The sequence below is a fragment of the Martes martes genome (assembly GCF_963455335.1).
Source record: "Martes martes genome assembly, chromosome: 13".
Lineage (NCBI taxonomy): Eukaryota > Metazoa > Chordata > Mammalia > Carnivora > Mustelidae > Martes > Martes martes.
The window spans coordinates 25,907,496-25,934,854 of record NC_137901.1 but is presented as its reverse complement, the minus strand read 5'-3'; the positions used below and the strand labels follow the sequence as shown (position 1 = coordinate 25,934,854).

The window sequence follows — 27,359 nt, the reverse complement described above, 5'->3', positions numbered from 1 at the left end:
GTGCCGGTCCTTATGAGCTCATTCCCTCGCGTGAAGGAAAGGGCCACGGGGTCTCGTTCGGGGTCCCCGGCCTCCGCTAGGGCTCCCAGGCCCGACAGTGCTTTCCCAGCACCATCCGCCCACACTTCTTGGTAACCTGACAGTCTGAGACAACCCCTCTTCCTGGTACCACTGCTAATGACATTGCATTGTCTTAATAAGTCCCCAGGGCTGCCAGGAGTGGGAGGGCTAAAAGAGAAATACGGGAAAAAGGCAGCTGCCGGGCTCCTGGCCTGGTCTGGAGAGCAGACCACTGCGGGTGTGTGTAGCAACCGGCATGGGGCTCCCTCGGGCAGCAGGGGTCAGAGGTGAAGTTTTGCAGCCTTTATGGGCTGGTGGCAGGAGGCCTGGTGGACACTGAGGAGGTCACAGCTGGCCAGACAGTGATGCTCAGGGTGCGAGACTCAGGGAGAAGGACTCCATGTGATTGTGGGGTGACCAGAGCTGGGAGAGGACAGCATGGGGCCAAAGAAGCATAGTCTGGTTGAAGCCTTCAAGGCCCTGCCTGGGGCTCCAGGGGTGTCTCATATCTGGAACCATCAGCGGAAAGACAACAGACCCCAGGGCTGCTTGAAATTGAGCACAGTCTCCGAGGTGAGGGTCTGACGCCAAGGAAGAGACAATGCCGTGGTGGGGGAGGTCTGCCCCTCTCTTCTTGGAGAACCACAGCATGAGAGCTACAGGCTGGGCTCTCGGGACAGAACGGGGGCTCTGAGGGAAGGACTCCCCGATCCTTCCACCACCGCTGCTGCCGAAGCCGTCAGGAATGACGTGTGGCCATTCTGGAAGTTGACATCTGAGGCCGTAACTCAGAGCCTGGGCCAAAGGGCCACTTTGCCAGAGGAGGGTGGGCCGCTCCAACACCCCCTGGGGTGATGGGAGGTGGGGTCGGCATCAAGGGGAAGGGAAAGGAGCCCTGACCAGAGAGCGGAAGCTCAGCTGTGTTTAAGGAAAGAGAGGGAAAATAGTGTCTAAGAGGAGGAGTCGAGGGCGGCCCGTCCGAGATCCCTCAGCCTCCGGGGGGCCCGGTCCCCAGGAGTGGTTTGGCCTTGCAAGGGAGGCTGGGAATCCTGAGTCAAGGAGGCAGCAGCTGTTTTAAGGGGCTGCTGAAGTGCCTCCATCTGGGGAGGGAGGGAAGGTGTTGTGGGAGGTGGTGCAGGAAGTCAGCCACCAGGAGGGTCTCCACGGACGGGCTGTGAGGGATTTGACTACAGGGAGAGGCCAGGGCTCAGAGAAGAAGCCTTGCAGGCCAGCTCCGGGAGCGGGCAGGAGGGAAGCACCGAGCCAGCCGGCCATTCCAAAGAATGTGACAGGGAGGGTGGTCAGCGGCAGCCTTCGGCACGCAATCAAGTCCCCAGAGTCCCTTGTGTGAGGAGGCCAGGAAAATGTCCAACCTCCCCCCACTCTGGGGCGCCCCTGCTCCTGGGAAGGGGGGGCCCCAAGAACAACTCTGATCTTTCTCAGCAGGGTCAGAGTCCAGTGGGAGCTGGGTGAGGGGAGGTGCTGACTGAGGCAGGAACGCAGCTGCTTCAGGGGGCCCAGATGGAGGTCGCTGAGCTGAGCAGGAGCTGACCAGACTGAGGGTGGCAGGGCAGACTCACGGCCCGGATCTGGCTGGGAGGGCTGGTGAGGGCTGGTGAGGGCTGTTGAGGCTGCAGACACAGCCGCCCCCTACGCCCCCTACGTGATCATCAGGAATGTGCTGGGAGGGAGGGTTCTGGAATGCGGCCCTCTTCTACAACCCAGTGTCCTACCAAAACCAGGAGGCTTACTCGGAGAATGTTCTCGTGTCAGGAGGGCAAGAAGTCTGTCTGCAGTGACTGACCAAGTTTAACATTTTCCCAAGGGAAGGCAGGGCCCACAGACTGGCACGGCCTGTGCAGAAGGCTGCGTGTGTGGGAAAGGCCCGGAGGGGAGGGCCAGCAAAGGAAGGGACTTGGGGTGCTAGGCAGGCTCACTGTGTGGCATGCTGAGATGTGCACTCCCTCTGGAGCCACAGAGCCGGGGCTCCCCTGCAGGGGAGAGGGGTCCCGGAGTCAGCCCTGTGGGATGGGAACAGGTATGGGAAATCAGGGACATGGACCCCGGATTGCAGGAGGGAGTGTTGTGACTGACTTGGGGCCTGGCTGGATCTGGCCTGTGAAGAGTGTCCTTGTCTTTGAAGTCACTCCCAGGGGCCTGGGCTGGGAGTCACAGGCTGGAGATGGGCGAATGGTAGTCGAGTGTGGATTGTGGCTTAGTTTATCTCCCCAAAATGATCCCCGTGCTTTTGTTGCCGGTCATCCAGGTGTTTGAGCCTGGTCTGTGGGGCTAAGGTAAATTTAGGAGAAGGCGGTGGTGGTGGTGGGGTGCTGGGGGATGATTCAAGTGGCAGGGCCGTTAGTGAGGGCTATCCCAGGGGAGGCGAGTCCCAGGGACTTTGGGCCTAGCTGCTGTGTGCCAATAAGGGGAGCAGAGTGCCCTGAGGTCAGGGCTGTGGGGAAGACTATGGGGGCACCCCTGGGGTAAGTGGGGCCCTGCCCCTCTGCACCTGGAGACTCTCCCTCCACTGTCAGCTCAAAGCATCTGGAAGAGATTCTGTTTGGGGTATCTGTCTCAGAAGCAGCTGTGCGGGGGCCCAAAGCCACCTTGGAAACAATCAGTATCGTCCTTCAAGTCACCAAAGAGCCTGCAGAGCTCTGACACCCCTGCCACTGTCACTTGAACAGATTTCTGATACCCTTCTCGGGAAACTTCAGAGTTTTGAAGCCACCGAAGACAGTGGGTCTCATTACTTTGTAAGACTCATCTTATTTTTTTCCCGGAAAAGTACCACCCCTGATTTGCCATTATTCAACTTGGCTCCAAAAAAAAAAAAAAAAAAAAAAAAAAAAGTCACTCTCTCCTCAAAGGCCAAAGCTGGGCCCCACCGAGGAAACTCAAAACAACGAGCCCCCAGCAATTCCCAAAGAGAAATCTCCAAGAGGATGTGGGGTAGTGGCAGCGCCCTTGGAACAAGTGTGGGTCTCAAGGGGAGTTCTTCGCCAGGGAATGGGGCAGTGTGGGGCAAGGACCTAGTCTAGGACCATGACCTAGTAAGTCATGGTCACAGGGCAGGTGTCCACCAGGCTCTGTCTGCATCCGATCCACAGAAATGCCCTGATGCAACACCACCCACCGGAACTTTCTCCACTGTCGCAGTGCCCTGGTCATCCTCACACCAGTGACCACACCCAGCACCAACAAACCCTGTTTTCCCATATGAGGACCAGCAAAACAGAGCAGGGAATACATCTGAGCCCACAGCACCCTCCCAATCAATTCTGAACCCAAATGTTGCAATGGAGAGAAGGCACGTATCACACGCTTGCTGAATGGCATGGAGTCTGTGACAGATGGAAGGTTTGTGATGTCCTGATTTCAGATCTCAAACTTTATAACCACATAGAGCGAACCCTCGTCCTGACATGGAGAATCGGCAGGAGAACATAAAAAGAGGCTGATCCGGGACGCCTGGGTGGCTCAGTTGGTTAAGCAGCTGCCTTCAGCTCAGGTCATGATCCCAGCGTCCTGGGATCGAGTCCCACATCGGGCTCCTTGCTCCGCGGTGAGCCTGCTTCTCCCTCTGCCTCTGCCTACCACTCTGTCTGCCTGTGCTCGCTCGCTCTCTCTCTAACAAATAAGTAAATTAAAAAAAAAAAAAAATTAAAAAAAAAAAAAAGAGGCTGATCCTTTAGATCGCATCCAGAGGAGAACTGAAAGGACTGCAGGGAGGGGGTCTCCGCAGTCTCCCGGTCACAGATTTTGGTGTCATACATGTCCCAGCTCTGGCATTTTCCTCTCTATGCACTTACAGGTGGCCAACTAGCCACGGAGAGGGGGACTGCTCCTCTGCAAGCAAAGGCCACGGCAGGCACCGCCTCCTCGTCCCAGGGCAGGGCTGTGGTGACGGTCCCTGTAGCAGCTCAGGATGCGGCTGAGCATGCGTGGAGTAAACTAAAGAGGTGGCACTCCACTGGGGAGCTTCAGCCTGGCTCCCGTGGGTGCACAGTGGGGGAGGGGAGAGGGAGGTCAAGCAAGCACAGCACGGGGGGGGGGCCCCTCGCTCTGCCTTACCCGGAACAGCTCTGCACTCACCTGTGCTGTATCTCGGTCTTCCACCTCATCTGTATATCAGAAAACCCTCTAGCTCTTGAAACGGGTTTGGAAATCCCTGCACCAGGTAAGGCCTTGTACGTGCACGCGCGTGCCTTCTAGCAAATAAACTTGACAGGCCTCTCGGATCCAGCGGGGCCTCCCCGGAACTGGCTGTCTCCACATCCCAGCCCCCCGTGCCCGGCCCTGACCCCCCCTCGCCCCGCCCCGACCCCCCCCCGCCCCGCCCCGACGTGGGGGCGGCGATACACACCTGGTGAAGCGGACCTCGCAGATACTGCACATGTATGGCTTCTCCCCGGTGTGGGTCCTCATGTGCCGCGGCAGCTTCCCGGCCCCCATGATGACCTTGTGGCAGATGGGGCACTGCTGGGAGGCCTTGGGCTTCAGCTTGCGCTCTTCCACCAGCGGCCACGGTGGGAAGAGGCCCCCCAGGTGGGTGGCACTCAGGAAGTTGAGATAGGCACCGTAGTCACTCTCCGCCTTGATGGGGCCCAGCGGCCCCCCAGGAAGGTCAGGAAACATGTCCTTGAAGAAGTCGCTAGGGAAGGGGGGCGGTGGGGGTGGGGGCAGCTCCTCCTTCTCCTCTTCCTTGATCTTCCGGTTCTTGATGACCAGGTCTAGCGGCCCACTGTCCATGGGCTGCTCGGGCAGCTGGGCGAAGGCACCAAAGTCCCCCGGCCAGAGGTGCGGGAAGAAGTCGGGGGCGAACGGCGATAAAGAGGGTCTCCTGTCGGCGATGTTGGCCTTGGGGTACAGGTTCTCCCTCAGCAGAGATTCGATGGAGAAGTCCCGGATCACGCCCAGATGCCCAGGGCCGCCGGCCTGGAAGGAGTCGGGGAAGTCCCTGGGCATGTCCGAATAGGCCTTCTCGGTGAGATGGTCTGTCTTGGAAGGGCTTTGGTGGCAGTTGATGTCCTGGGGGTCAGGCAAGTTTTCTTGATCGGCGAAGTCCTCTGTGTCGTCGTCCTCATCCTCCTCCTCTTCCTCCTCCTCCTCCTCCTCATCCTCCTCATCCTCGTCCTCGTCGTCGTCATCATCGTCCTCCTTGTCATCCTCCTCCCCGCCGTCCCCGCCGGGCTCCATGATCTCCAGACACACGTTCACGATGCACTGGATCTCCAGCATCCTGGCGGCGTTGAGGATGTGCTTGACATTGGCGGCGGTGATGGTGAGCGTGGACGTGTAGGCGAAGTCCAGGATGGCGGCCAGGGCCTCGGGCTGGACGAAGTCAATCTCATAGACGTACGGCTGGCTGGCGAGGGCGCCGGCCGTGAAGAGCTTCTTGAAGTACTTGCTGCAGGCGGCCAGGACGGAGCGGTGGGTACGGTACTCCTGCTCCTGGACCACCAGGAGCACGTCGCAGAGCAGGCCGTCATGCCGCTGCTCGTTCAGGCTGCACAGGACCTCACTGCTGTGGTTGGGGAAGGGAATGCCGATGAGCTCGTCGATGCCATTGGCCATGGTCTCAGCCAGAGCCCTGCGGGGATGCACGGAAAGGAGACCGGTGTTAGAGGTGTCGTCCTGGGAAGGGATCCCCGGTGCTGGGGCCCCTGGGAGGCCAGGCTGCTGGGCATGGTGGCCACAGCACCTCCACCCTCCCCTGCCCTCTCCCCCTCCACCAGGAGGTCAGCCTTCCTCCTTCTCGGCTTTACCAAACCCCACCTGCCGTTCAGGGCCCAGCTCTCCAGCCAGGCTTTTCACTGTCCAATGTGCAGGCTCTCTCCCGGGACCCCGAAGGCCCTCAGAGTTAGGCTTCTCCCTGGGCAATGGGCATCCACCATGCCACCAAGGCTGTGGAAGCTTCTCGCAAGCACGTTTTCCACTGAATTCCATTTCACTGACGTGGAACTTTAGAAACACCGGAATGGACCACGGGAACCCCAACCTCTCTGTGTGCTATGGGGACAGCATCCACCACTTACCCACATGACATCCGTGGGTCAAGCCACAGGGGGAATGGTCTCTCACCTCTCGGGGCTCCTGCTGGGAAAATGCTCTGTTTTTGGGTTTTTTTCCCCAGAAAAACTCTGACTCAGGTAATGGATGAACATCTTGATCCTACTGGCTCCCGTGAAGAGCTGGGCTGGGGTGCCCCCCCTCACCCCGTTTATGTTGAACTCTCAACCCGCAGTATCTCAGAATGTGACTGTATTTGGAGGTTAGGCCTTTAAGGAGGTGATTAAAGTTACAGCGAGGTCGTATGAGCGAGCCCTCGTCTGGTCTGACCGGGAGCCTTGTAGGAGGGCAGGAGGCCACAGACACACACGGAGGGGCCATCCCACGAGGACACAGTGAGAAGATGAGTCAAGGAGGCCTCACAAGAAACCAAACCCACAGACACCTTGACCTTGAACCTCCAGCCTCCAGAACCGTGACAAAATCGATCTCTGTTGTTGGAACCCCCTGGGCTGTGCTGCTTTGTTGGGGCGGCCTGAGCAAACGGATACAGCCGCTAGGAATCTTAAAACCAATTTTGTGGCCCATTTTCAGCATGAAAAATGAGGACCTTATAGCCCATGTTTTGCCTTCTGGAACTTCCTTCTGGCTTCATCTTAGCTGATGAAGTTTCTCTTCTTTTGCATGTCTTGACCTCTTTTTTTTCTCTTGAATACTGACCTCCTATACTTGTATATACCTCCTATTTATGTGTATCTGTAAGCTGTTTCAGATATAAAATACACATTTAAATTCCACATTAAATTCAAGTACATCGTTAATGTATCATGTCTGTATTCTGCTACCCTCGGGGAAATGCATCCCCTGCAGGGAGAAGCCTCTTCTGGGACCCCTTAGCATTCTACATATAAAATACAAAGTGCGTCCAGTGAGAGCCGCCAGAAGGGAAAAGTACAGGACAGATGACACCAGGGATCACCTCCCTGCAGGGAGTAAGACTCACAGCCCAAGTCAGCAGGTTCGACCCGGACAAAAATCCACCTCAATTTTTATGTCACCACCTGGAGGAGGACCCTTCTACTTAGGGCAAAGCTTGATTTATGGCCCATGATAAATCCTAGCAAAACCCGGGCCATACCCCAGTGCGATTACAGTGGACAGAAGATAAAAATATAAACAAAACCTGAAATCCTTGTGCCCCTGTGGGAAGAGTTTTGGGGATCCCCACACATTTATCTTCTGGATGTTTCTACTCTGGGAAGGCAGATGCAGTGGGAGGGGAGGAAGGGGAGGAGTGAGGAGTGCTGGGCACACAGTATGTGCGAATGGGGTCTGGAGGTACCAGGAGCTTGGCAGGAAGTCCAGGGTGCTGGTGCTCCTTCCCCCTCGCATCCTCTCCCATCACCAAGGGCCCAAGGCTTCCCTGAGCAATCCCATTGGTGGGAGGGGCTCAGGTTTCCCAGAGTGACAGCCTTACTGCCTTCCTACCTTCTCGTCTTTAAGAGGGCCAGAGACCTCACAGGCCAGACATTTATTCCCTAACTAGTCACTGGGTTTTTCCCAGTGCCAGGCTCTGCCCTGACCTCTGGGAATGCACAGAGAGCAGACCAAGAAAGCCCCTGTTCTAACCCAGCTTACAGACATAACTGTGATAAAGATACAGCAAGATTCACCAGAGAGAACTGAGAACTCCCTACACACCTCTCAAAATGGATAAAATAAAAACAGTGATAACACTAAATGCTGGCGAGGATGTGGGGAAACGAGTACTCAGCCATTGCTGGTGGGCATGTAAAACGGCATAGCCTCTCTGGAAAACAACTTGGTGGCTTCTGAAAAAAACCAAATATGTAACTACCATTTGACCCAGCAAGCACTCTTGAGCATTTATCCCAGAGAAATAAAAACTTAGGTCCACACAACCTCGATGCAAATGTTCTCAGCAGCTTTGTGCACAGTAGTCAGTAACTGGAAAGCACCCGATCTCCTTTAATGGGTGACTGGTTCACCAAGCCACAGTGCATCCATTCCAGGGAGGACTAGGCAGCGATCAAAAGGAATGAGCTACTGATGCATTAAATTCCTGGAAAAGCCAGAGTGAAAAAAGACAATACTGGTAGGTTACATCCTATATGATTCCATTTACATAATGTTCTTGAGGTGGCATATTTATAGAGATGGGGAACCTGGGAGGAGTGGGGCAGGAGGGAGGTGGGCGTGGCTATAAAAGGGCAACACGGGGGACCCTCCTGGCGATGGGAATGTCCTGTACCTAGACTGTGTCAAGGTCACGATTGTGACTGATGTCATACTATGATATTGAAAGGTGTTACCATTGGAGAAAACTGGGTGAAGTGGACATGGGATATCTGGACAATCCTTAAAACCACATGAGAATCAACAAATGACATCAAAAATAAAAAGTTTAATTTAAAAAATCAAATGATAGGAAACAACCTAAACCAAACAATAAATCTTCTTCCACCCCAATGTTATTTATCATCTATCTATAGTAGTGGGTGGGGTGGTGGGGAGAGGGAGACTACTTTACTCAGAGTGGTCAGGGAGGACCTCCTTGAGGAGGTGTCCTTTGCCTGGATGGTAAGAACAATCCAGCCACAGGACGATGTAGGGAACAGAGTTCCGGGCTGTGGGAACAGCAAGTGCAAAGTGGGCAGTTCCACCAAGGCACTCTAGGTCTGGGGGGCCAGGTTCTGCTCTGAATGGCCCCATTTAACATGGTTCTTGTCTACTGAAAAACCATCCCACTTCTACATCCCTCCAGGAGGCTCAGGTCCCCCTGAGGTCCTTTGTAGGACTCCCTTCTTTCTCTCTGACTAGGAAGGGCAACCCCAGGCTGCAGGCCTCAATTGTCCATGCTACAGAGAGAGTTCTGAGGCTCCTTCCTTCCCCGACACCCCAGGTTTCCCTGCTGTCATGGTGGGGGCTAGAGGGAAAGCAGACGGCTTGAGAATGCCTGGCAGGCTCCGAGGCTCCCTGCTGGGTGGCTCCTTCTCCACTTCTGTGCCTGCCGGGGGTCCCAGGTGGGCTGCTCTGTGGCAGGCATGTCCCACATGACCTTCCGTGCAGTGAGCGCAGACACTCAGGCCTCTTAGCGCTGGATGGCAGGATAGGGTCGGACCGACCATAGGCCAAGTGCCTGTCCCCCACAGTGGGGCTCCCAAATGAGGGACCAGGACCATCACCTGGCCTCAGGCCTGCCCATCTTCACAACAGCTGGCATTTAGCTCCTCTAATCATCACTGTCCCTGCCTTACAGAGGAGGAGAGGGAGGGACAAAAGGACAAATCGCAGAGATGTTAAGTTACAGCATAAGGCTCTGAGTCCGAAGGCCGGCTCCCCAGGCCAAGCTCTTAACCCAACCGCTCTACCTCCTACCTCCACTCCACAAAGGGCACCAGGAAGGGGAAGGGTCCCTGCTATCCCCCGAGGGGCCCAGACCCCGGGCATTCAGAGATGCTCAGCACTGCCTCTGTGTAGGAGGGGTGGGAAGGATTTGGGTCGGCAGGGGAGGTTGGTCCTCCCTTCCCAGGAAGGCCAAGCAGGCGGGGCCAGCAGGAGGATGAAGGCTTGGCCGACCCCGGGAGCTGCAGCATCAGAAAGATTTCCCAAGCAAGCTCCAGACTGTGGCTTTCCTCCGAGGGGGCGGAGTGGCTCTGAGACCCCAGAGGGGACCCTGGAACTCGCCCACTTGCTTCCGGGGAGCCTCCCCTGCTCCGTACAAGCACCTCCCCCACCCCGCCCTGTGGTGGTTCTGGCAAAGCTCTGCCAGGCCGCAGAGGAGGGGAGAGGAGAGGAGGGGATGGAGCCGAGGCTCTGTCAGGCTTTCCCATCGCACCTTCTGAGCTGGTGGCCCACAGCACTGGTCTCAAATGTGCCCCACACCCTAGCCCCGTACCCTCTTCCCTCTCTAATTCCCCGACACAAAACCTGCTTCTCAGCCTCCGTGCCTTTGCTTGTGCTGAGCTCCTGGCTGGAGAGCACCCAGTACCCCACACGTCCATCATCCTCCTTCTCGAGGAGGTCACAGCCCACCCACACTACGAGACTCCACTCAGATGATCCTTTCTCCGGCTCTCAATTCAGATGCCAGGATGACTCCTGCCATTGATTTCACTCTGCCTCGGACTTATTTTCTGCGTCTCGGTGTTTCTGCTAGATTGTAAGCTGCTCGAGATCAGACTGTCATTACGGCGCGCAGCTGGTGAGGGCCAAGGGCAGAGGCCCAGTGGCACCAAAATTACCGTTGTGCATGTTGCTCACTATACAATGGCACTGCCCTTAAAGGCAGACTCAAAGATGTCATTCTTATCTCCTGGAAGCAAGGACTCATGGCCTCGTGTGGTCCACTTCCTCGTGAATAGGGCTGACCTGTGTAACCAGTGGGATTTGCAGACGTGATGGTGTGCGACTTCTGAGAGGAAGTTATAAGGGGCCTTCTGGGGGAAGCCAGCTGACATGTTATAGGGACACTCAGCACCCAAGCAGCCCAATGGTAAGGGACAACGGCTTCCTGCCGGCAGCCAGCACCGGCTCACCCGCTGTGTGACTGAGCCACCGTGAGAGGGGGCCATCCAGCCCCAGGCAAGCCTTCGGATGCCAGGGACCCCACTGATATCCCGGCTACAACTCTCTGAGAGCTGCTGACCCGGAACCACCTAGCCGAGCTGCTCCTGAATTCCGGTCCCACAGACCCTGTGAGGCAGCGAACATCTACTCCCCATTTAAGTTTCTAAATTTTAGAGTGATTTGTTATGCAGCTATCAGTAGCTAACACAGGGCCTACTGACTTCGGAGACATGCTAGATCTGTGCTATTTAGCAGACAGTGGTTAAAAGCTCCAGTCTAACAAAATCAGTGTATTACAAGGCTGTTTTGATAGATGCAAGTTGATGCAGTAAGGAAATGGCCCCTTCTCCAAATTCCCACCCAGCTACAATGTGGGTGGCAGGTTCCTTGTGCTCAGAGACACCCTCTCCGCTCAGGTTTGTAAATGGAAACGTGAGTGTTAAGCATCAAGTTCAAATCAGAAAAGTCCCAGAAAATCAGTTCTTTATGGAGAGCCACATTTTCTTGCTTGCTTACTGCTTTAAGGACAAAAATGTTTTAAATGTTTCTGAGAGAAAATTCTTACAATTCTTTAAGCTTTCTCTTGCCTTTTAAAATAGAGGAGTTGCAGCCCACTGAACTGTGGGTGGGTGGTCAGTGTCTCATAGGAGCCCCCTGAGGAAGGGAGGCTGGCCATTCCTACACTAACTGTCCCTCTCGTCACTCTGGGAGCCCCGTCTGTTGGGACTGGGAATCGGGAGCCCTTAGCTGTGTGGCTTTGGGAGGGCCCTTGGCCTCTCTGGGCCTCTGGTTCTTCATCTTATCATCTCAAGTTCACGGAAAACCTGATGACTGTTGTCATGATTTCCAGAAGCTACATGTGCAAAAGGGAGATGAGGACAGGGCCTCATCCTTGGGGCCTGGGGTGACCTGGACACAAAGGCTGGCCTGCCTGCCCAGCAGCGACTTCTCATTGTGCCTCGGTTCAGAGCTCTTGTCCCATTCCCGGAGGAGCGGATGTAACCATGACCCTGGGGGCCGTTCTTCCGGGCAGGAGGTGGGGTTGCCGTTTGCCATTTCATTGTCTCTTTGGGAAGAATCGCCCCCTCCGTGCACTCTGGGAGCTTCCCCAGTGACCCTGAGATTCCCAGGCCCTGGAGGGCCTGTAGACAGCAGTGTCCCCAAGGGGATGCCACACCACGCCCCTACCTTCCCGCCCAGGCCCTGCATCCCCTTCACCACCCAAGCCAGGGCAGTGCTGTCTCCAAGAATAACACACTCAGGAAAGAGAATTACACACACACACACACACACACACACACACTCTTAGCAGCCAGGAGAGGCATAATGCAAAACATAAACCTCTGGTTAGGAGGGGATAGGAAGAAAACATAGTTCAGAAATACAGGGGGAAGCAGGACAGAGGCGAGAGGGAAAGAGGAGCTTGGAGATGGAGAAAGGAGGTGGAAGAGGAAGGACGCAGGACAGCTGAAAACGTCTCCTGTGTGTTCATCATTCCAGGGGACCTCCCCTGGGCCTCTGCCCTCCGGGGAACGTTCTAGAGCCCAGGGATGTCTGAGCAGCCCTGTCTGACCAAAGTAGTACTTCTCTTCTCCGAGCCTCTGTTTATTCAGCTACAGAATGGGAACACTACTTGTCCCAGGTACGGTGCCCATGTCCCCCTCTTTCCCAACCAGGAGGATGGGGCACGCCCCCAGTGTACTATCTAAGGAGGCCAGGAGATGCTCCTATAAGAGAAACAGAAAAGTGGTGGGGACAGGGCTATTGGAAGAGGCCACCAGGGCCTTCGACCCACAGCAATGCGTTAGAGAAACCTGGCTTTAGAGGTGCCTGGGTGGGTCAGTCAGTTAAGCATCCAGCTCTTGATTTCAACTCAGGTCATGATCTCAGGGTCCTGAGATTGAACCCGTGCCAGGCTCCAGGCTGAGTGTGGACCCTGCTGAAACCTCTCTCCCTCCTTCTGCCCCTCCCCCTCGCCCCCCTCCCCCGGCTCACACTCTCAAAGGAAGGAAGGAAGGAAAAAGAAATCTGGCTTTAGAAGTCCTTCAGTACAAATTCCTTGAATGTGACTTGACTTTTTGTATTCTTTTGTGTCCTGTTCTGATAACCCGTCAAGCAAGCTGGCTAGAGCATTTACAAGAATCACTGCTACGACCTACCCTGTACGGATGGCTCGTAACATGCCGGTCACTGCCTCAAGTCCTTCCTCAGCGGACTCAGCTCTGAGAGGTGCCTATATTTTATCGTCACCTCCAATTTAGAGATCCAGAGCCTGGTATGGAGAGAGTGAGTCGTTGGAGCCTCAGGCCAGCAGGGGTCAGAGCAGGATTTGAACCCCGCGGCACCTGGGTCCAACACTCATATTCATTCCCTTCCACCACGCTGCCTCCTACAAAGTCCAGCTTGGGATTTGAACCCTCTTTCCCAAAGGTCGTATCTTACTGTAGAGATTTATCAGAGTCAGGGCTGAGGGATGTGGGCCGGGGAGGCGGGGTTCGGGGCTAAGACCCATGCACATCAGGGCAGCTCCGTACCAAGCACAAATGAGAAGTAGGGACAGAAAGGCACTGGACCCTGGTGGCCTGGACGATCAGGCCCGGCTTTCAGGAGGAGGGGCCTTGTCTGTGCTGTGCAGGACAGAGAGGATTTCACTGGGCAGAGGGGCAAGAAGAAGCTGCCCCACATCATTTGGATCTGGAAGACTTAAGATTTCCAGAATCCCCTCATGCAGGAATTGGTTTTCAGCCAGCAGGGGCCTGAAGTGGACAGACGGCCTTCTGAGAACAGAAGACCCTGCTCAGAGTGGTGGAGGGGGAGGCCCTCTTCTCGGACTGCCTGGGTCCCCCTCCTGGCTCCCCCACGGACGGCCCCTGGGACTCGGTATCACCGTCCTCCAGCTCAGTTTCATCCTCTGTATGAAGGGCATGATGGTCACGTCCACCTCTCAGAGTCATCCCGTGGCTCGGATAAGGAGAGGCACATGAAGTGCCCCCTGGTACACAGTAAGCTCTCAACCAGTGTCCGCAGTGATGAAGTCCAGGAAGGCCACGGACCCCTAACTGATGTCTTGGCAGAGGGAAGTAGGACCTTATTGGCAACTGTTTTGTCTTTTGCATAGTTTTCTAGAAGTCCACACTATTTAAGCACCTGTCTCAGAGATACCCCGAGAACAGCCTTTACGTGCTCCCAGGGCCACCCCGGCTCATGTAGGGCGTGATAATCTTCCAAGGCCCTTCCAGGGCTCCTGTCTCATGTACTTCTAACCCAGGAAACAGGCAAGGCTGGGAGACATTTTATGCCCATTTTACAGATGAGGAAAATGAGGCACAGACAGGAGCCTGTGCCCCAGGTGACACAACAGATTAGTTCCCGAGTCAGACTTTGCACCAAGGTGTCCCGACGCCCCTGCCTCTGCTCCTCTGATAGATTACAGTGCCCCCCGCCCCCCCGAGGTGCAGGTGCTAGTCAGGGACCCAAGTTCTCAGACTGGTTTTACCGGAAACAAGACGTGCATGTAGGCAAATGACATACTCCGGCTGCCCTTGGTTTGCTTTTCGGGGAAACAGGGAAGTAATTGCCTAGATCTCACCTGCTCTAAGGCAGGCTTTGCTTCTATGTCTGGGTCATGTTCAGATTGCCATGAAACAGCTGAATGAATGAGAACCATTCAAGTATACAGTAGGCATAAACTTGAAGTCATAAAGGGCAGCACGGTGGCTCCAACCCTCTGCCTTGGGAACACATAGCATTTAACAGAGCCCTGTCATTCATAAGGCACTTACATTCATTTGTCTCATCCTTATACGATCCCCATTTGATGGCATCAGAGAGGCTAAGTGACCTGCCCCAAGTCACACAGCTAGAAAACAGCGGACTGGGCCTTGATGCCTACTCCGTCCCATCTCTTTCTCATCTTCCATGGCTGCCTTGGTGTTGTGATTTTGAGGACAGTTCTATTGTTTGGATCCACAAGCCCAGTACCTCCCCGAGTCCTTCTCGGTTCAGCAAATCTGGGGCTCAGGTTATGCTTCTATCTGCCAAACTCCCAGGGCAGGCTGGCCCCAGCCGGCAGGCAGACTCCTGCTGCCCTGGGAGTGACCCCACTGGTCTCGAGCCCCAGCTCCTCCCCAGCCTGGGCATGGAGCTTCAAAGCCACCTGGCAGAAGGTGGCCACGGTGAGGGTGAGGGGCTGCACAGGGGCCAAGAAGGGACGTGGCGCTCTTTTCCGGACCTGGCCAGGAGGCTGGGCTGCCGGCCTCTGCCTCCTATGGGCAGTGGTCTGTGTGGGTCCTGAAACCTGCAAGGGGCTGGTGGGCCGGAGCAAAAGAGGGGCAGGGAGGCCTGACCCAAGCAGCTGGCCAGCCCCATAGACCTCTGCCCGGGCATGCTCCACCCAGCCCTTGGCAGGTCCCTTAAGCAGGGCAGCCACACCTCTTGGCCCCAGAATGCCCCGGGGCCTCAGCTGCCCCAGAAGCCGGGGCCAAATTTGCGGGCTGGGAGGCTGGGCCGGGCCCCTTCGACTTCCAGCCCGCCTCCCGGAGCACCCCAGGCAGGGTGCCCACAGCTGGGAGAAGCTGGTCCCGCCTGCTCTATTACCCTGCCAGGACACACCCAGGGCCCACGGTCTCCGGTGCACCTTGGGCCTGGGGCTTGGAGCTGGCTGGTTTCTTCGAAATGAGTTCTGATCTTCCCTCTCCTCCTGAAGGTGCTGACCACACCAGGAGTTCCCTGATAGTTGGAATTCAGCTCCCTCCACCCCGCCTCACACAGTTGTGTCTCCCCTTCTCTTCCCCCCAATGCCTCGTCCCCCCATCCACAGGACAAGACATGTGAGGGCTGGGCCAAGGGCCAGGCCTGATAGGCCCTCCTGGGTTCTCATCCCAGCCACGGCCAGAGTTTTTCTGTCCCTGCGGCTGGGGGTCTGAGTGTTTTTCTCCTGTTATCAGTCGCTTGGGTTCCTGCTCCACTGTTCTCTGCTGAAACCCCTGTGTCCATCGTGCTTCGTGCCTGTCCAGTTCTATACTCTGTGAGGTTTATCCTCATTGGCTTTTCTCCATGCATTTCCCTAGGATCCCCGGGACAGGAGGAATTACTTGGCCCACCTTGCTGATGACAAATTTAAGCTCAGGCTGGTAATCACACCAGCCCAAGGTCACAGAACTAGGTAAGGGACAGAGACCCCAGACCTCCTGCCTTGTAGCCCAGACCATCCACTGTATTGTGCTGTGTCTCTTGCCCACGTCCGCCCTCACCATCATCACCACCTGCACCTCCCCCCATACCCTGCACAGGTTTGATTTGATGAGAACAAGGTCTAGGACCTCCCATAGGGGTTGGAGTAGGAGCAAAGACCAGGTGGGCTTCTCCCTACTTAAATTCTTACTGGGGTGAAACCTGTTTGAGGGGGCAGACTTGAGGGGTACCTAGGAGGGTGACCTGAGAGATGGCCAAGGAAGAATGAGGGGTGGCTCCATACCCAGACATTGGTGATAGACGGGACATGGGGGTATATGAATGTCAGAGCTGCTCACTTACCCCATAGAGGAACCCCTCCCTCTTGGCAGCAGTGGCCCACAAGCATCTGGGTGAATCCAAAGTGGGTGTATGAGGGCATTGTCCCCAACCCCTCACCCAAGGGGTGGTTTGAAACATTTCACTTTGCAAAAGTACTTTCACCTCCTTGAGATTATACCCATTTTGCAGAAAAGGAAACAGAAGTAAAGTGAGGTCAAGGTCATAAAGCAATGTCGTTAAGACTGTTGAAGAATGTGCATATGCCCACCTTCCCCCCAACAGGGCCATCGATTTTTCTAAGGCTGTGCAGTGACCTCGCAGGAAAGATAGAAAGAGTGGGTTCTCTAAGGGGCTGCATGGCCTCAGGAACACAATGAGGGCCTTCTCCAGTGAGCCGGGAGGGAGGCTGGGGGCCGGCAGAGCACCCAGCAGGAGGCACCCCCTGCTGACGGCTGGAGCACTGGCCGACTGGCGGTGGGAGTCTGAGCCAGACAATAAAGTGCTGCCCCTTCCAGCTGCTGTCCTTTCATTATTTACTGATCCTTTGTTTATTAGAGGATGAGGTGAAGGGGGGCAGGGGAGACTTGTTTTAAGAAAAATCGCACACCTCTTTATGTTCAAAATAAAGGATTTACTACTTGTGTTTATTACAGGTGATTTCCTGAGCCAGAAAACTCCTTGGGAGGCTTATTAAACCTTATTAAGCCACTGAAAATTTAGATAATAAAATAAATCACTCGTCTCCCATAAACAGCTCCAGGCCCCATGTTAGCGAGTCTGAGTCTCAGCTGCCTCTGGGGAGGGGGAGGCGCCTTTTCAGGTGCACTGGCTGCTGGGCTCGGCTGGGGGGTGGGGAGGGGCTGTGCCAGTCCCCTGGGAGCGCTCTTCTCTTCGTATCTCTGTCCAGAGATGCTCTCTCCTGCCGGGGGAGGGGAAGAGCTTCAAGTTTGTTAGTTATTTAAGGGGGTGTGCGTGGACTCTTGGGTTAAGTGGCACCCAATTTGCATTCTTCCTGGGGATATTTTAGTGTCTTTTCTAGAAGTACCAAAGTGGCTTGCAGAGCTGGCCATCCCTCTGCCTACGCATCCCTGTGACCCGCGTGCCAAGGGTTCCCTGTGCGAAGCCACTGCCACCGCCACCCCAGGGGACTTTGCAAGGGGAAGAGGGGAAAGCAGAGCCCAGGTGAGAGGGCCGTAGCTGGGATGGAGAAAGGACAAGTTGGTTTTGGGAAAGAGAATGTGGGGTAAGGGCTGAGAAATGCCCCGGTACGCAGTCTACAAAGAGGGGTAACCCCTTTCGGGGAGGAAGGGCAATCAAAGCCCTTGTTTACAATTAATCTCTGCCCTGCAGCTGGATTCCAGGTGACCTAGGCGCAGCCACGTTCACTCTCTGAGCTTCAGTTTCTTCTTTACTGGAAGACCAGGAGGCTGCTGCCCTCAGACTGGACAGCTCTATGCTCTCCTCCAGCTAACCCACTTAAATATTTGGGTTCCAGGGTTGATCCTTGGATTCCAAGGTCATGAACAGCTCACTTCGGGTGATCTTGGGGCTGCTGCACCCAACTGTGAGTTTCCTGGTTCTGTCCAGCCCTCTCCTGCCAGGTGTCACAGGGACATGGCCAGGGTATACGGGGAAAGAAGCGTGAACACACTTTGGGCTTTCAAAGGATGGATGTTCTATAAATTCAGGGAGGGATGAGCATTTGGCCACACTGGGTAGAGTGATGGAGACCCAAGAGGTTGGTAGAAAGTGCTGACTGTGTGCCCTCTCCCTGCCCCCAAGGGCGGGGAGGGCACACAGCCAGCACTTTCTACCTGACACTGGGATGGGGATGGTTGGATGCTCGTGGAGCCGAGTGGTGGCAGGGCAGAGTCTGGAAGCCGCTTCTCCAGAATGGGCACTAATTCATCACAAACAACCCCTCAGGCCTTTTGGGAGGCTGTGGGGGTGCAGACAGAGACACAGATGGACAGAGAGACAACCCTCTGTGGGAGACAGAGGGTTAATTCTGAGCTGCCTCCAACTGAGAGCAAGGGAATCAAACTGGTAACTGAGATACACATCTGTCCTAAATATTTTATGTAATTCTGTCACTTAATCCTCTCAAAAACCCCAAGAGGTGGCCAGTGCCATCATCGTCACCCCATTTTTCAAACAGGGAGACTGAGGTAGAACTGTGACTTGAATCCGGGCAGCTGAGCCCCACATTTCCTGAACAGGCCGCAAGGCCGCCTCTCAGCTGGTGGGGTTTGGCCTTTCTAGGGAGAGCTGGAGAAGCAGGGAGGGGAGGCTGGAACTCCTGGCCCGAAGAACTCTCAGTACAGAATTAACACTAGGAGTGGGGAGGGCCAGCCCAGGGGTGTGGACAGGTCCCGGAGGGCAGGAGGCAGGGGCCCTGCGGGGGTCAGGGAGGGTGCTCCACCCACGAAATGATGTGGGGGTTGACCTCAGAGGCACCCAAGCAGCCGGGGTTGGGGCAGGGAAAGAAGAGCATTCTGGCAGAGAGAACAGTGTGTGGAAAGCAAAGCACAGAAGCTGGAGTTGAACACTGCGGGAACAATGGGTAGTGGGGTGCTGGGTGTCATGGCTGCTGTTCACTCTTTGGGGAATCCTGGGGGGAATGGGGAGGAGGCGGAAGCAGGGAGGTGAGGCCTCGGGAACATCGGGACTGCGTAAGCGGCCACGGGGCAGAAGTCCGGGAAGGTTCTGGACGGGAGAGGAATCTGCCCGGCATTGCATTTGAGGTCGGTGTCGGCAAGAGGGCTGGGGAAGGGCAGCTGGAAACCAGCTAGGAGACTGTATTTTCGGACCCAGGAAGGAGCTAGTTCCCATTACTCACAGCCATGCCCCTGCCCTTCTCAGGGCGCCAGACCTCCCAGACCTCAGGTGGGATAGGGTGGGGAAGGGCTCCAGCTGAGGTGGGAGCTGTGGGAGGCAGGAGGGCAGAGTCACACTCCGGGGCCTTGGCCCAGGTGTAGGACGTCCTAGTTATGCCTCAGCCCTGGAAAAACTCTTCTGCCTCCCTGCCATTGTCCGCCTCAGCCTGCAGACAGGGCCCAGGTCAGCCGCCCAGCTGGATGGCCTCAAGGATCCCGGCTCAGCCTGTGTTTTCCAAAGGAAGTGAAACCTCAGATTTGCCTCCGATCTTGCTTTTTTCTTCTAAGCAGACGCCATCCACCACGAGAACCGCCTGGTGTTTGGCTGGGAAGAACAAACTAGAAACTTGCAATTTTCAGGCTTAATTGCACAGTTACGTATAATAGTATTATATAGAACTTTTATTGCACCGGGAAAGTCCAAGCATTTCCTTTTCCTATTTATACTCCAGCCCAGTCTCTCCTTTGCTATAATGTCCTTCCTTGCCTGCTGCAGAAGCCGAAGGCTGTTCTGTTCCAGGAGCCCTTTCGGAAGAAAGGACAGTTGGGATGTGAGTGGAAACTCATTTGTCTTAAGTGGTTTCCTAGCGGAACATCAGTCAGTCAATTCATACTGGTCATCAGTTACTCAAATGTGTGCTTGACCTGGGCTTCACACTGTGTGGGGTTTTAAACAAGACCCCAAACCTGCTTTTGAGGGGCTTCTGGTCTCACTGAGCAGGTGAGACTAACCCACAGCAAAATACTAGACAGAAATAGGACCCAAGAAGGAATCTAGGGTGGTCTGGGAGCTACAATCAGGAATGGGAGGCCAGGAAGGGAGAGGTGGGGGTCCAGGACCCCAGTGCTGGGCTGGGGATGGGGAGGCCTCATAATGCTGTGCAACAGGCTTCCCTTTGTGACCGAGCACAGCCCTGGGAGTTCCTGGCCTTCCCTGTAGTTTGGTTTCCCGATGCAAACCTCGAAAACAGGAGTCTGTCTTCCCTCCACCATGCCGCGCTCAGCCACCAGGCCTGGGTGCTGGGCTCTCCCAGCCTCTGGGGAGGGGCCTCACCTGCCAACAGCTTCCAGAGTAACTACCCCACCCCCAACCCTTCTCCTGCCCCGCCCTGCCCTCCCCTACCCACCACCACTCATCACTCATCTTCCATCTGCCCTGAGAGTTTTGGTCAAGATTATCCCAAATTACACTGAAAATATTCTCAAGGCACAAGAATCCTCACCCATACCCCCCTGTAGCCCCCAGCCCAAAGAAGCCTGGTTGGCCGACCGAGGAGCTGCAATGGGCTCCGTGATTTCCTCACACCTAAGGAAGTCTGGTCCCCCTTTGAAGTCTCAAGTTCAAACATACTGAATAAGCGTTAGAAAGTTAAAAAGTTAGAAGAGAGTTTGGCAAAAACCCATTATTTGCAGAGGATAGGATTGGATACTTTCCTATATAAACAATGGACAAGTTCAAAAATACGTTAGAGGAGCCCATTTACTTGGCAACAAAAGTAGATGTAACACCTAGGAATAAGCTCATAAGAAATGTGCAAGATCCATACAAGAGAAGTGACTGAAGCATTTTTTAGAGATATTTAAGTGGAAAGATACACCCTGCTCTTGGGTATGGAGCCACAATGCTGGGAACTCGCCAGGGCCTCCTAAACTGTTCAATAAATCCCATATGATCCCAATAAATATATCAACCAGAATTTCTATTGAAATTAGATAAGTGAACTCTAAAGTTCATGCAGAAAAATAAGCATTTAAGAATGGCTCAGAGAGTTTTGAAGCAGATTAGTGACGGGAGTAGGGAGACTAGCCTTACCAGATAGGAAAACACATTATAAAGCCATAAACATAAAATATTTGGCTCTGGATCCTGAACAGTGAGACAGATCAATAGAAAGTCATAGACAGTCCATAAATGGCCTCATATAAATTCATATCTGTATAAATTTAGCATACAATAAAGGGGGGAACTCAATTTCTATTTTAAGATGAATTTTCCAATAAACGGGACTGGGACAACCGGCCAAATCATATAGGAAACCAAACAAAACAAAACTTGGATCCCTTCCTCACTTCTTATGCCAAAATAAATGACAGGTACAGCAAAGATTTGCAAGTTAAAAAAAATCACAAAAAGGAAATATTGGGAAATGAGTTTATAATCTCAAAGGGAACTGCTTTTCTTTCTTTTTTTTTTAAGATTTTATTTATTTGACAGACAGAGATCACAAGTAGGCAGAGAGGCAGGCAGAGAGAGAGGGGGAAGCAGGCTCCCCCTTGAACAGAGAGCCGGATGCGGGGCTCGATCCCAGGACCCTGGGATCATGACCTGAGCCGAAGACAGAGGCTTTAACCCGCTGAGCCACCTAGGTGCCCCGGGAACTGCTTTTCTAAGTCAGATGGAAAATCTAGAAGCCATAAAAGATTGATAAATCTGACTAAATAATGGCTTAAAAATTTGTGCACAACAAAAATCCCATAACAAAATCAAAGCACAAATAAACCAGGAAAAATATTTGCAGAACATATGATGAAGGACTAATTTCCTTTATAAAGAGAGCTTATATTAAATCAGGAAAAGATCTACAGCTTGTTAGAAAGATTGGCAAAAGGCACGAACGGGAAGATCACAAGAAAGGAAATACAGACAGCTTTTAAATATGCGAAAAATGCTCAAGATCACTCAGCATTAAATACATAAAAATGAAGTAGAAATAGATTTTAATTTTCATCTGTCAGATGGGCAAAAAATAAATTCTGATGACCTAGAAATGTCCCTTCTAGATTTTTATCTTATAGTTTTATTATCACATGTGCCCCATTTATGGACAAAGATCACCCCTCGCAGCATTGATTCTATGGGCAAAGATAAGAAGAAACCATATGTTCATCAATGGGGGGCTAGCTTGACATGTGGTGGAGTTCTAGGCAGCCCTTAAAAAGGAGGGGCACCTGTGTATTGTTATACAGAGAACTATCTCTCAGATTTACTGCAAAGTGTGCTGTCTAGTGCATGGTTTGTTGCCATGTTTGGAAAGAAAAAATGACTGCATACACATTCGTTGGCAGGTGCATGGGCTATCTTTGGAAAGACACACTAAAAACTGGTTACAGGCGCTCTTCAAGATAGGATTGGAGAACTGCCAGTGAGGGGTGGAAGGTAGATTTATTTTCCTATATCCACAGTTGATATAGATGATATTAGAATTTTAAAGCCATTACTATTAAAAATATTGAGTGATTTGGATTCTCTCCCCTCTTTCACAAACTCCCTAATCTTCTGTGGGGTTTTTTGTAACGTCTGATCGTTGTCAATTTGTTGAAGGACATTTCAACTACTCTGGCTCAGTTTTTCTGTCTGTAAAATGGGGTTAATCACACTGGGCTGTCTATCTCAGAGGTGGTTGTGCAGATCAGATGAGAATTGGTTGAGGATAAGCTTTAGCCGTCATCGGGTCTTGTAGGATACAACTGTGGGATATTAGGGGTGGCCCAGGCTCTGTCCAGCACCTACATGCCACACAGCAATATTCCCGTGGCTAGAAAAGGTAGGCCATGGGTGAGAGGGAGATTCTTCTATAGCGAAAGAGCACATGGTTTCAGCCTCAGGATGCTGTTTGCTGTTCTGATGCAGGGAAGAGGAGGAACCCTGATGTGTTTTTAGCATCTTGTGAATGGCAGGACTCCTAGGATGGTCTGGCTGCAAATGGGGTTCATCACAATAATCAAAACCTACTGCTTCCTAATCCCCCACCTATTTCACATATATTAACTCATTCATGATGCCCATTTGACAGATGTGGCCACTGAGCTCTAGAGGCTTGAAGTGACCCACTCAAGGTGCCCAGATAGTAAGAATCTGAGCCCCTGGTCCCTGTTCTGTACAGAACTTTCTATGGCTCCCTTTAGGGCATCCCACCACCCCAGTCTGCCCATCATGGTCCTTTATAGTCTGGTCTTAACCTTATTTCCCAGAGTTGTCTAACCTCAACTATCTCTTGGCATTGCCCTCCAAACACACCAGGCTAATTTCAGCTTTTGCACCTGTTCCTGAGCCTGCTCACACCTGTCCTGTGATCCCAGTCTTTTCAAGACCCTCCCTGAATCTCACTTGCCCCTGTCTAACCCAAGGTGACTTTCCACTGTGTGTCAGTCAGCCTCCAAGATGGTCCCCCAGGGATCCTCACTTCCTGGTATTCACATCTTGTGACTTCCCTCTCACATTGTATCAGGGTTGGTCAGTGTGACCACAGAACACAAGGATGTGATGGTGCGTGACTTCCAAAGCTAGGTTATAAGAGACATTGCCACTTTTGCCTGGCTTTCTCTTGGAACTCTTGCTGTGGGGGAAACCAGCCGCCATGTTGGGAGATATCTAAGCAGCCCACGGAGAGCTCCAAAAGGAGGAACTGAGGCGTCCCACCAGCAACCAGCACCAGCTTGCCAGCTGTGTGAGTGAACCAACTTAGAAGCAGGTCTTTCAGTCCCAAACAAGACCTAAGACGACTGCTGTCCCCATCAGTCAAAATTTTGACTGCCACCTCATGAGAAACCCTGGGCAGGAACTCCCCAGCTAAGCAGCTCCCGAATCCCTGACTAAAAAAAAATCATGAGGGTAATAAATGCTATTATTTTAAGCTGTTAAAGTTTGCGGGGCACTTTTGGTAGGCAGCAACAACTAACGAATGCACATTTCTTTCAAACCCTTTGGGAGTTGGGACCTTACCCCTTGGCCCTCACCCATTTACTCTCTTGCCTAGCTTTTCATGTGTGTAATCTCGGCTTCCCAACAAAATTGTAAACAGGTGTGGGTTATAATTCCCCTAGATCTGCCATCATGCCTAATAGGGGGGCTGGAGACAGAGGGAGAGAGCCACAGTGATTTTTCTGGCTTCCTATTTGTGAAGGGAAGGCAAGTAAGTGAGAGGTCACAGCACACGGGTGTGGGATGCTTCCTGCTCGACCAGGACCCACCTAAGTATGTACACAACTCACAGAATACCTGTAAACCCACAGTCTAAGACCTACAGCTCACCCTCACACCACAGCATTCATGGGGGAGCCATCTGAATGTTTCCTAGTGAGTCAGACGCACAACCCACGAACTGGGGTCTCCCAGAGGGCGGGGGCGAGAAGAGAGCCTGGAAAGGGCTGTTGTCTCATACTCACTACCCTGAGTGCTACTTGTGATTTATTGCTTGCTCCACACCCTCTCCAAAAATATTTCTTTCAAAGCCAGAGTGACAACCTCCTTTCAGCATTTCTGACACTCAATTCTGAATAGATGGTGTGCTTAAGCCCCAAGAACAGTTTAAGAGTTTAAGAATCATAAAGAAAACTACTGTAAAGGCAACTGCTGCTTTTAAAGCAGCCCCCCCCACCCCACCCCAGCCCCTCTCGGAGCCAGAGCTGCCTGCCTTGTCCCCAGAGACACAGCTCTGAAACTGCCCAAGCTCTTTCCCCTACAGGCTGTCAGCGGGAGGACGTGACCCCCACTCTCCCCCTCCCAAGCTCCCTCCCACCACCCATCTCTTTCCCAGGCCAGCAGGCTGATTTTCCAAGACTCATCAAAAAAGGTTGAAGGGAGGAGGAGAGCCCTTTTGTAAAATGGCGTCTACGCAGACGCAGACCCCCCCGTTTTTTTCAGCTGGGTGGGCGGAGGTGACCAAAGACACAATTATAACGGAGCCCATCCTCTCCCGCGAGACCCATTTTAACCAGCGTGTAATAAAGCCCCAGCTCATCCACCCTCTGATTTGGGTCAGATGAGATGAATTTTTAGCTTTTCTGGGGAGTTCGTGCCAGCGGGGGCAGCAGAGGAGGGGAGGAACAAACAAATAAGCTGCGGCTCCCTGGAAGAAAGGAAGAGTAGGGAGCAGACAGAGCAGGAGACTCAAGAGGTCACCCTGGGCTCCTTCCGCCATGTCTCTGCTTCCAAGTTAGCTACCCAGGTCCTAAACCTTGGCTGAGATCATGGTCTCCCTCTCTTTCGTCCCCTTGCTCCCAACATCAGTGCGCCGTCCCAGGGCCACCGTCTTTCTTATCTGTGCTCTTCTCTCCATTCCTGCTGCAGCCACCAGTGCCATCACATGGCCCTTGTCCACCTTGCTTCTCTGTCTCCTGCAGACAACCTGCCTCCAACAACTGGAAGGCATTACCAGCATGCCTGCCTCCTACCACCTCAGCCTTGCTCAATCTGTCCTGTCGGCTGAATCTCCCTCCTGACCTCCTCACCCTCTTGCACCACTATTGGGCTGATTCTTGCTCAACCTTTGAGACTTTGCACAGGCGTCACCTCCTCCAGGAAGCCTTCCTGAATTAGGTGCCTGGCCTCCATGCTCCTTTCCTTTCCTGTCTCTTAGACCTTAGCACATGGAGATACAACTGGAAAATGGGTAGTATTGTGATCGACCTGGGATAGGAGGTGCTGGGGGTGACAGGTCAGGATAGGGGTAGACAGACTACAGTGGGTGTGGCAGGATGGGCACTCGAGTATCAGGGATCCCCCTAACCCATGGGGTGGGAGGGGCTGCCAGGAGGGAGAGAAATGTGTCCTAGTGCAACCCTGAGCATCCATGGAGTGTTAGGGCTGGGATGGGATCGGACAGAGGTAGAGACAAGAGTACGTACGACCCTGCTCTGGGTGGCAGAGGCCAAGGAATTTCCCATGCAGTGATGGGGGGTGGGCAGGACATCTTGGAAGTGGCTACAGGTGATTTATAAAGATTTAGTTATTAAAATTGTAAAAGGAACAATGTGTACCAAGATGCAAACCTCATCAGGGAGAAGGGTTAGGGAGGAAGGTGTCCTAACAGACAATAGTAGAATGGGGCAAAAGTTGGGATACTTATATATTCCCCTAAGAAAGGTCATTCCTTCCTTTTCCACTTCACCCCAACACTCACCACAGTCTGCAACGGAGGGGCCAGCCAACTGGTGCGGTCCTGCCCTGGAATTCTCGGCCCCTCCTTTATTAGGGCCGCTCTCACCCTCTCTAGACTGAGCTCTGGGTCCCTCCAATAGTCCTGGGCACTCAGTAAGCAAGGCCCTCAGGCTGCTGGAGACAAGGGTTGGGGGGGTCTTCAGACCCAAAAGAACCCCCAACTCCATTCGTAGGCTGAGCAAATGATTTCACACACACGTATGGCTGGGTTTCAAATGCACGCAGATGGGATGTAATGAATTCAACACAAATGCATGTAACACCGTGACTGAATGGTGAGAGAAAGGTACAGCCAGCTGGAGGTCCAAGAAATGTATTGAGCTTCAAAAACGATCATCATTTTGAAAAGGATAGGGCCCCCAGGACCAGAACTAAGTGCCTTGACAGTAAGACTTGCTTCTCTGTACCCTACACGGTATGGAGCACAGAACTTCTCGCCTTTGGCAGGCATCTGGCCTATGTTCATTGAATGACTTGTTGAGCATGCGTGGGCCCAGTTACCTTGAAGTAGTCAGTATGACCTTGACCTTCCTAAGGAGGAAGTGACTGGGAGCATAAATAGCAAAGAAGGGTAGAGCCCCCAGTGAGCAGCAAACACTTGGGTCTGCTTCACCCTTCTTGTAACCCTGGGCCCAGCCACGCACTGGGCCCCTGCACTTTCAAGTAGCAAGCAGAGCAAAATGCTAAACCAGAAAATTCACATGAGCTAAAACTCCCAAGAGGGGAAAAAAATGGTGGGGAGGGGAGAATCTTCTTTCTTCCGATGAAACAATTTCGGCTAGGAATAAAAAGGATTTCCTCTGAAAACCTTCAGCCCAGCACTGCTTCATAAAGGCTATAACCTCAAAACATAACCAACACAACCACTGTGAAACGCTCCATTTTGTTCTCCAGTATTCAGTTTGAGAGGGGAGGGGAGCATCCGGTTGGTTCCTCTGAAGAGGTGCGATCCCTGGGAGGAGACAAGGGCCATCTATCCCTCTCCCAGAAGGACCAGAGTGAGCCGCAAGTGTGCATCCCATGGGATTTCTACATAATTTGGTCTACGGTATCACTTCTGTGCTGAACATCACATCACATCCACCCACAGAACCACTGAACCCTGAGCATGTCAACGCATCCGGAGTATTTTTCACTCCATGCACCATTTCTTGAGCACCTACTATATGCCAGGTATCCCATATTATGTATAGTATGTTATTAACCTCATTCAATCCTTCTGACAAACGACCCTGTGAGCTGGTTCTTTCTACCCTCATTTTCCTATGAGGAGACCAAGCCAGGACGTTGGAGGTCCCATGTCCCAGGCATGCAGGAAGGAATGGACTTCCATCCTCCGAGCTCCCTGGAGAACATCCGAAAGCCCC

General features: G+C 53.3%; 1 protein-coding gene across 1 annotated transcript in view; it reads right to left on the bottom strand.

The window, feature by feature from the left end:
• Window positions 1-27,359, bottom strand: part of ZBTB7C (zinc finger and BTB domain containing 7C) — a gene marked incomplete at its 3' end in the record, with an annotated part of 103,326 nt that overhangs the window by 5,681 nt on the left and 70,286 nt on the right. Inside the window, exon 2 of the mRNA XM_080821494.1 lies at window positions 4,427-5,653. Coding sequence (XP_080677620.1) covers window positions 4,427-5,637 — 1,211 coding nt within the window. The 5' untranslated portion in view covers window positions 5,638-5,653. The remainder of the gene's footprint in view (window positions 1-4,426; window positions 5,654-27,359) is intronic.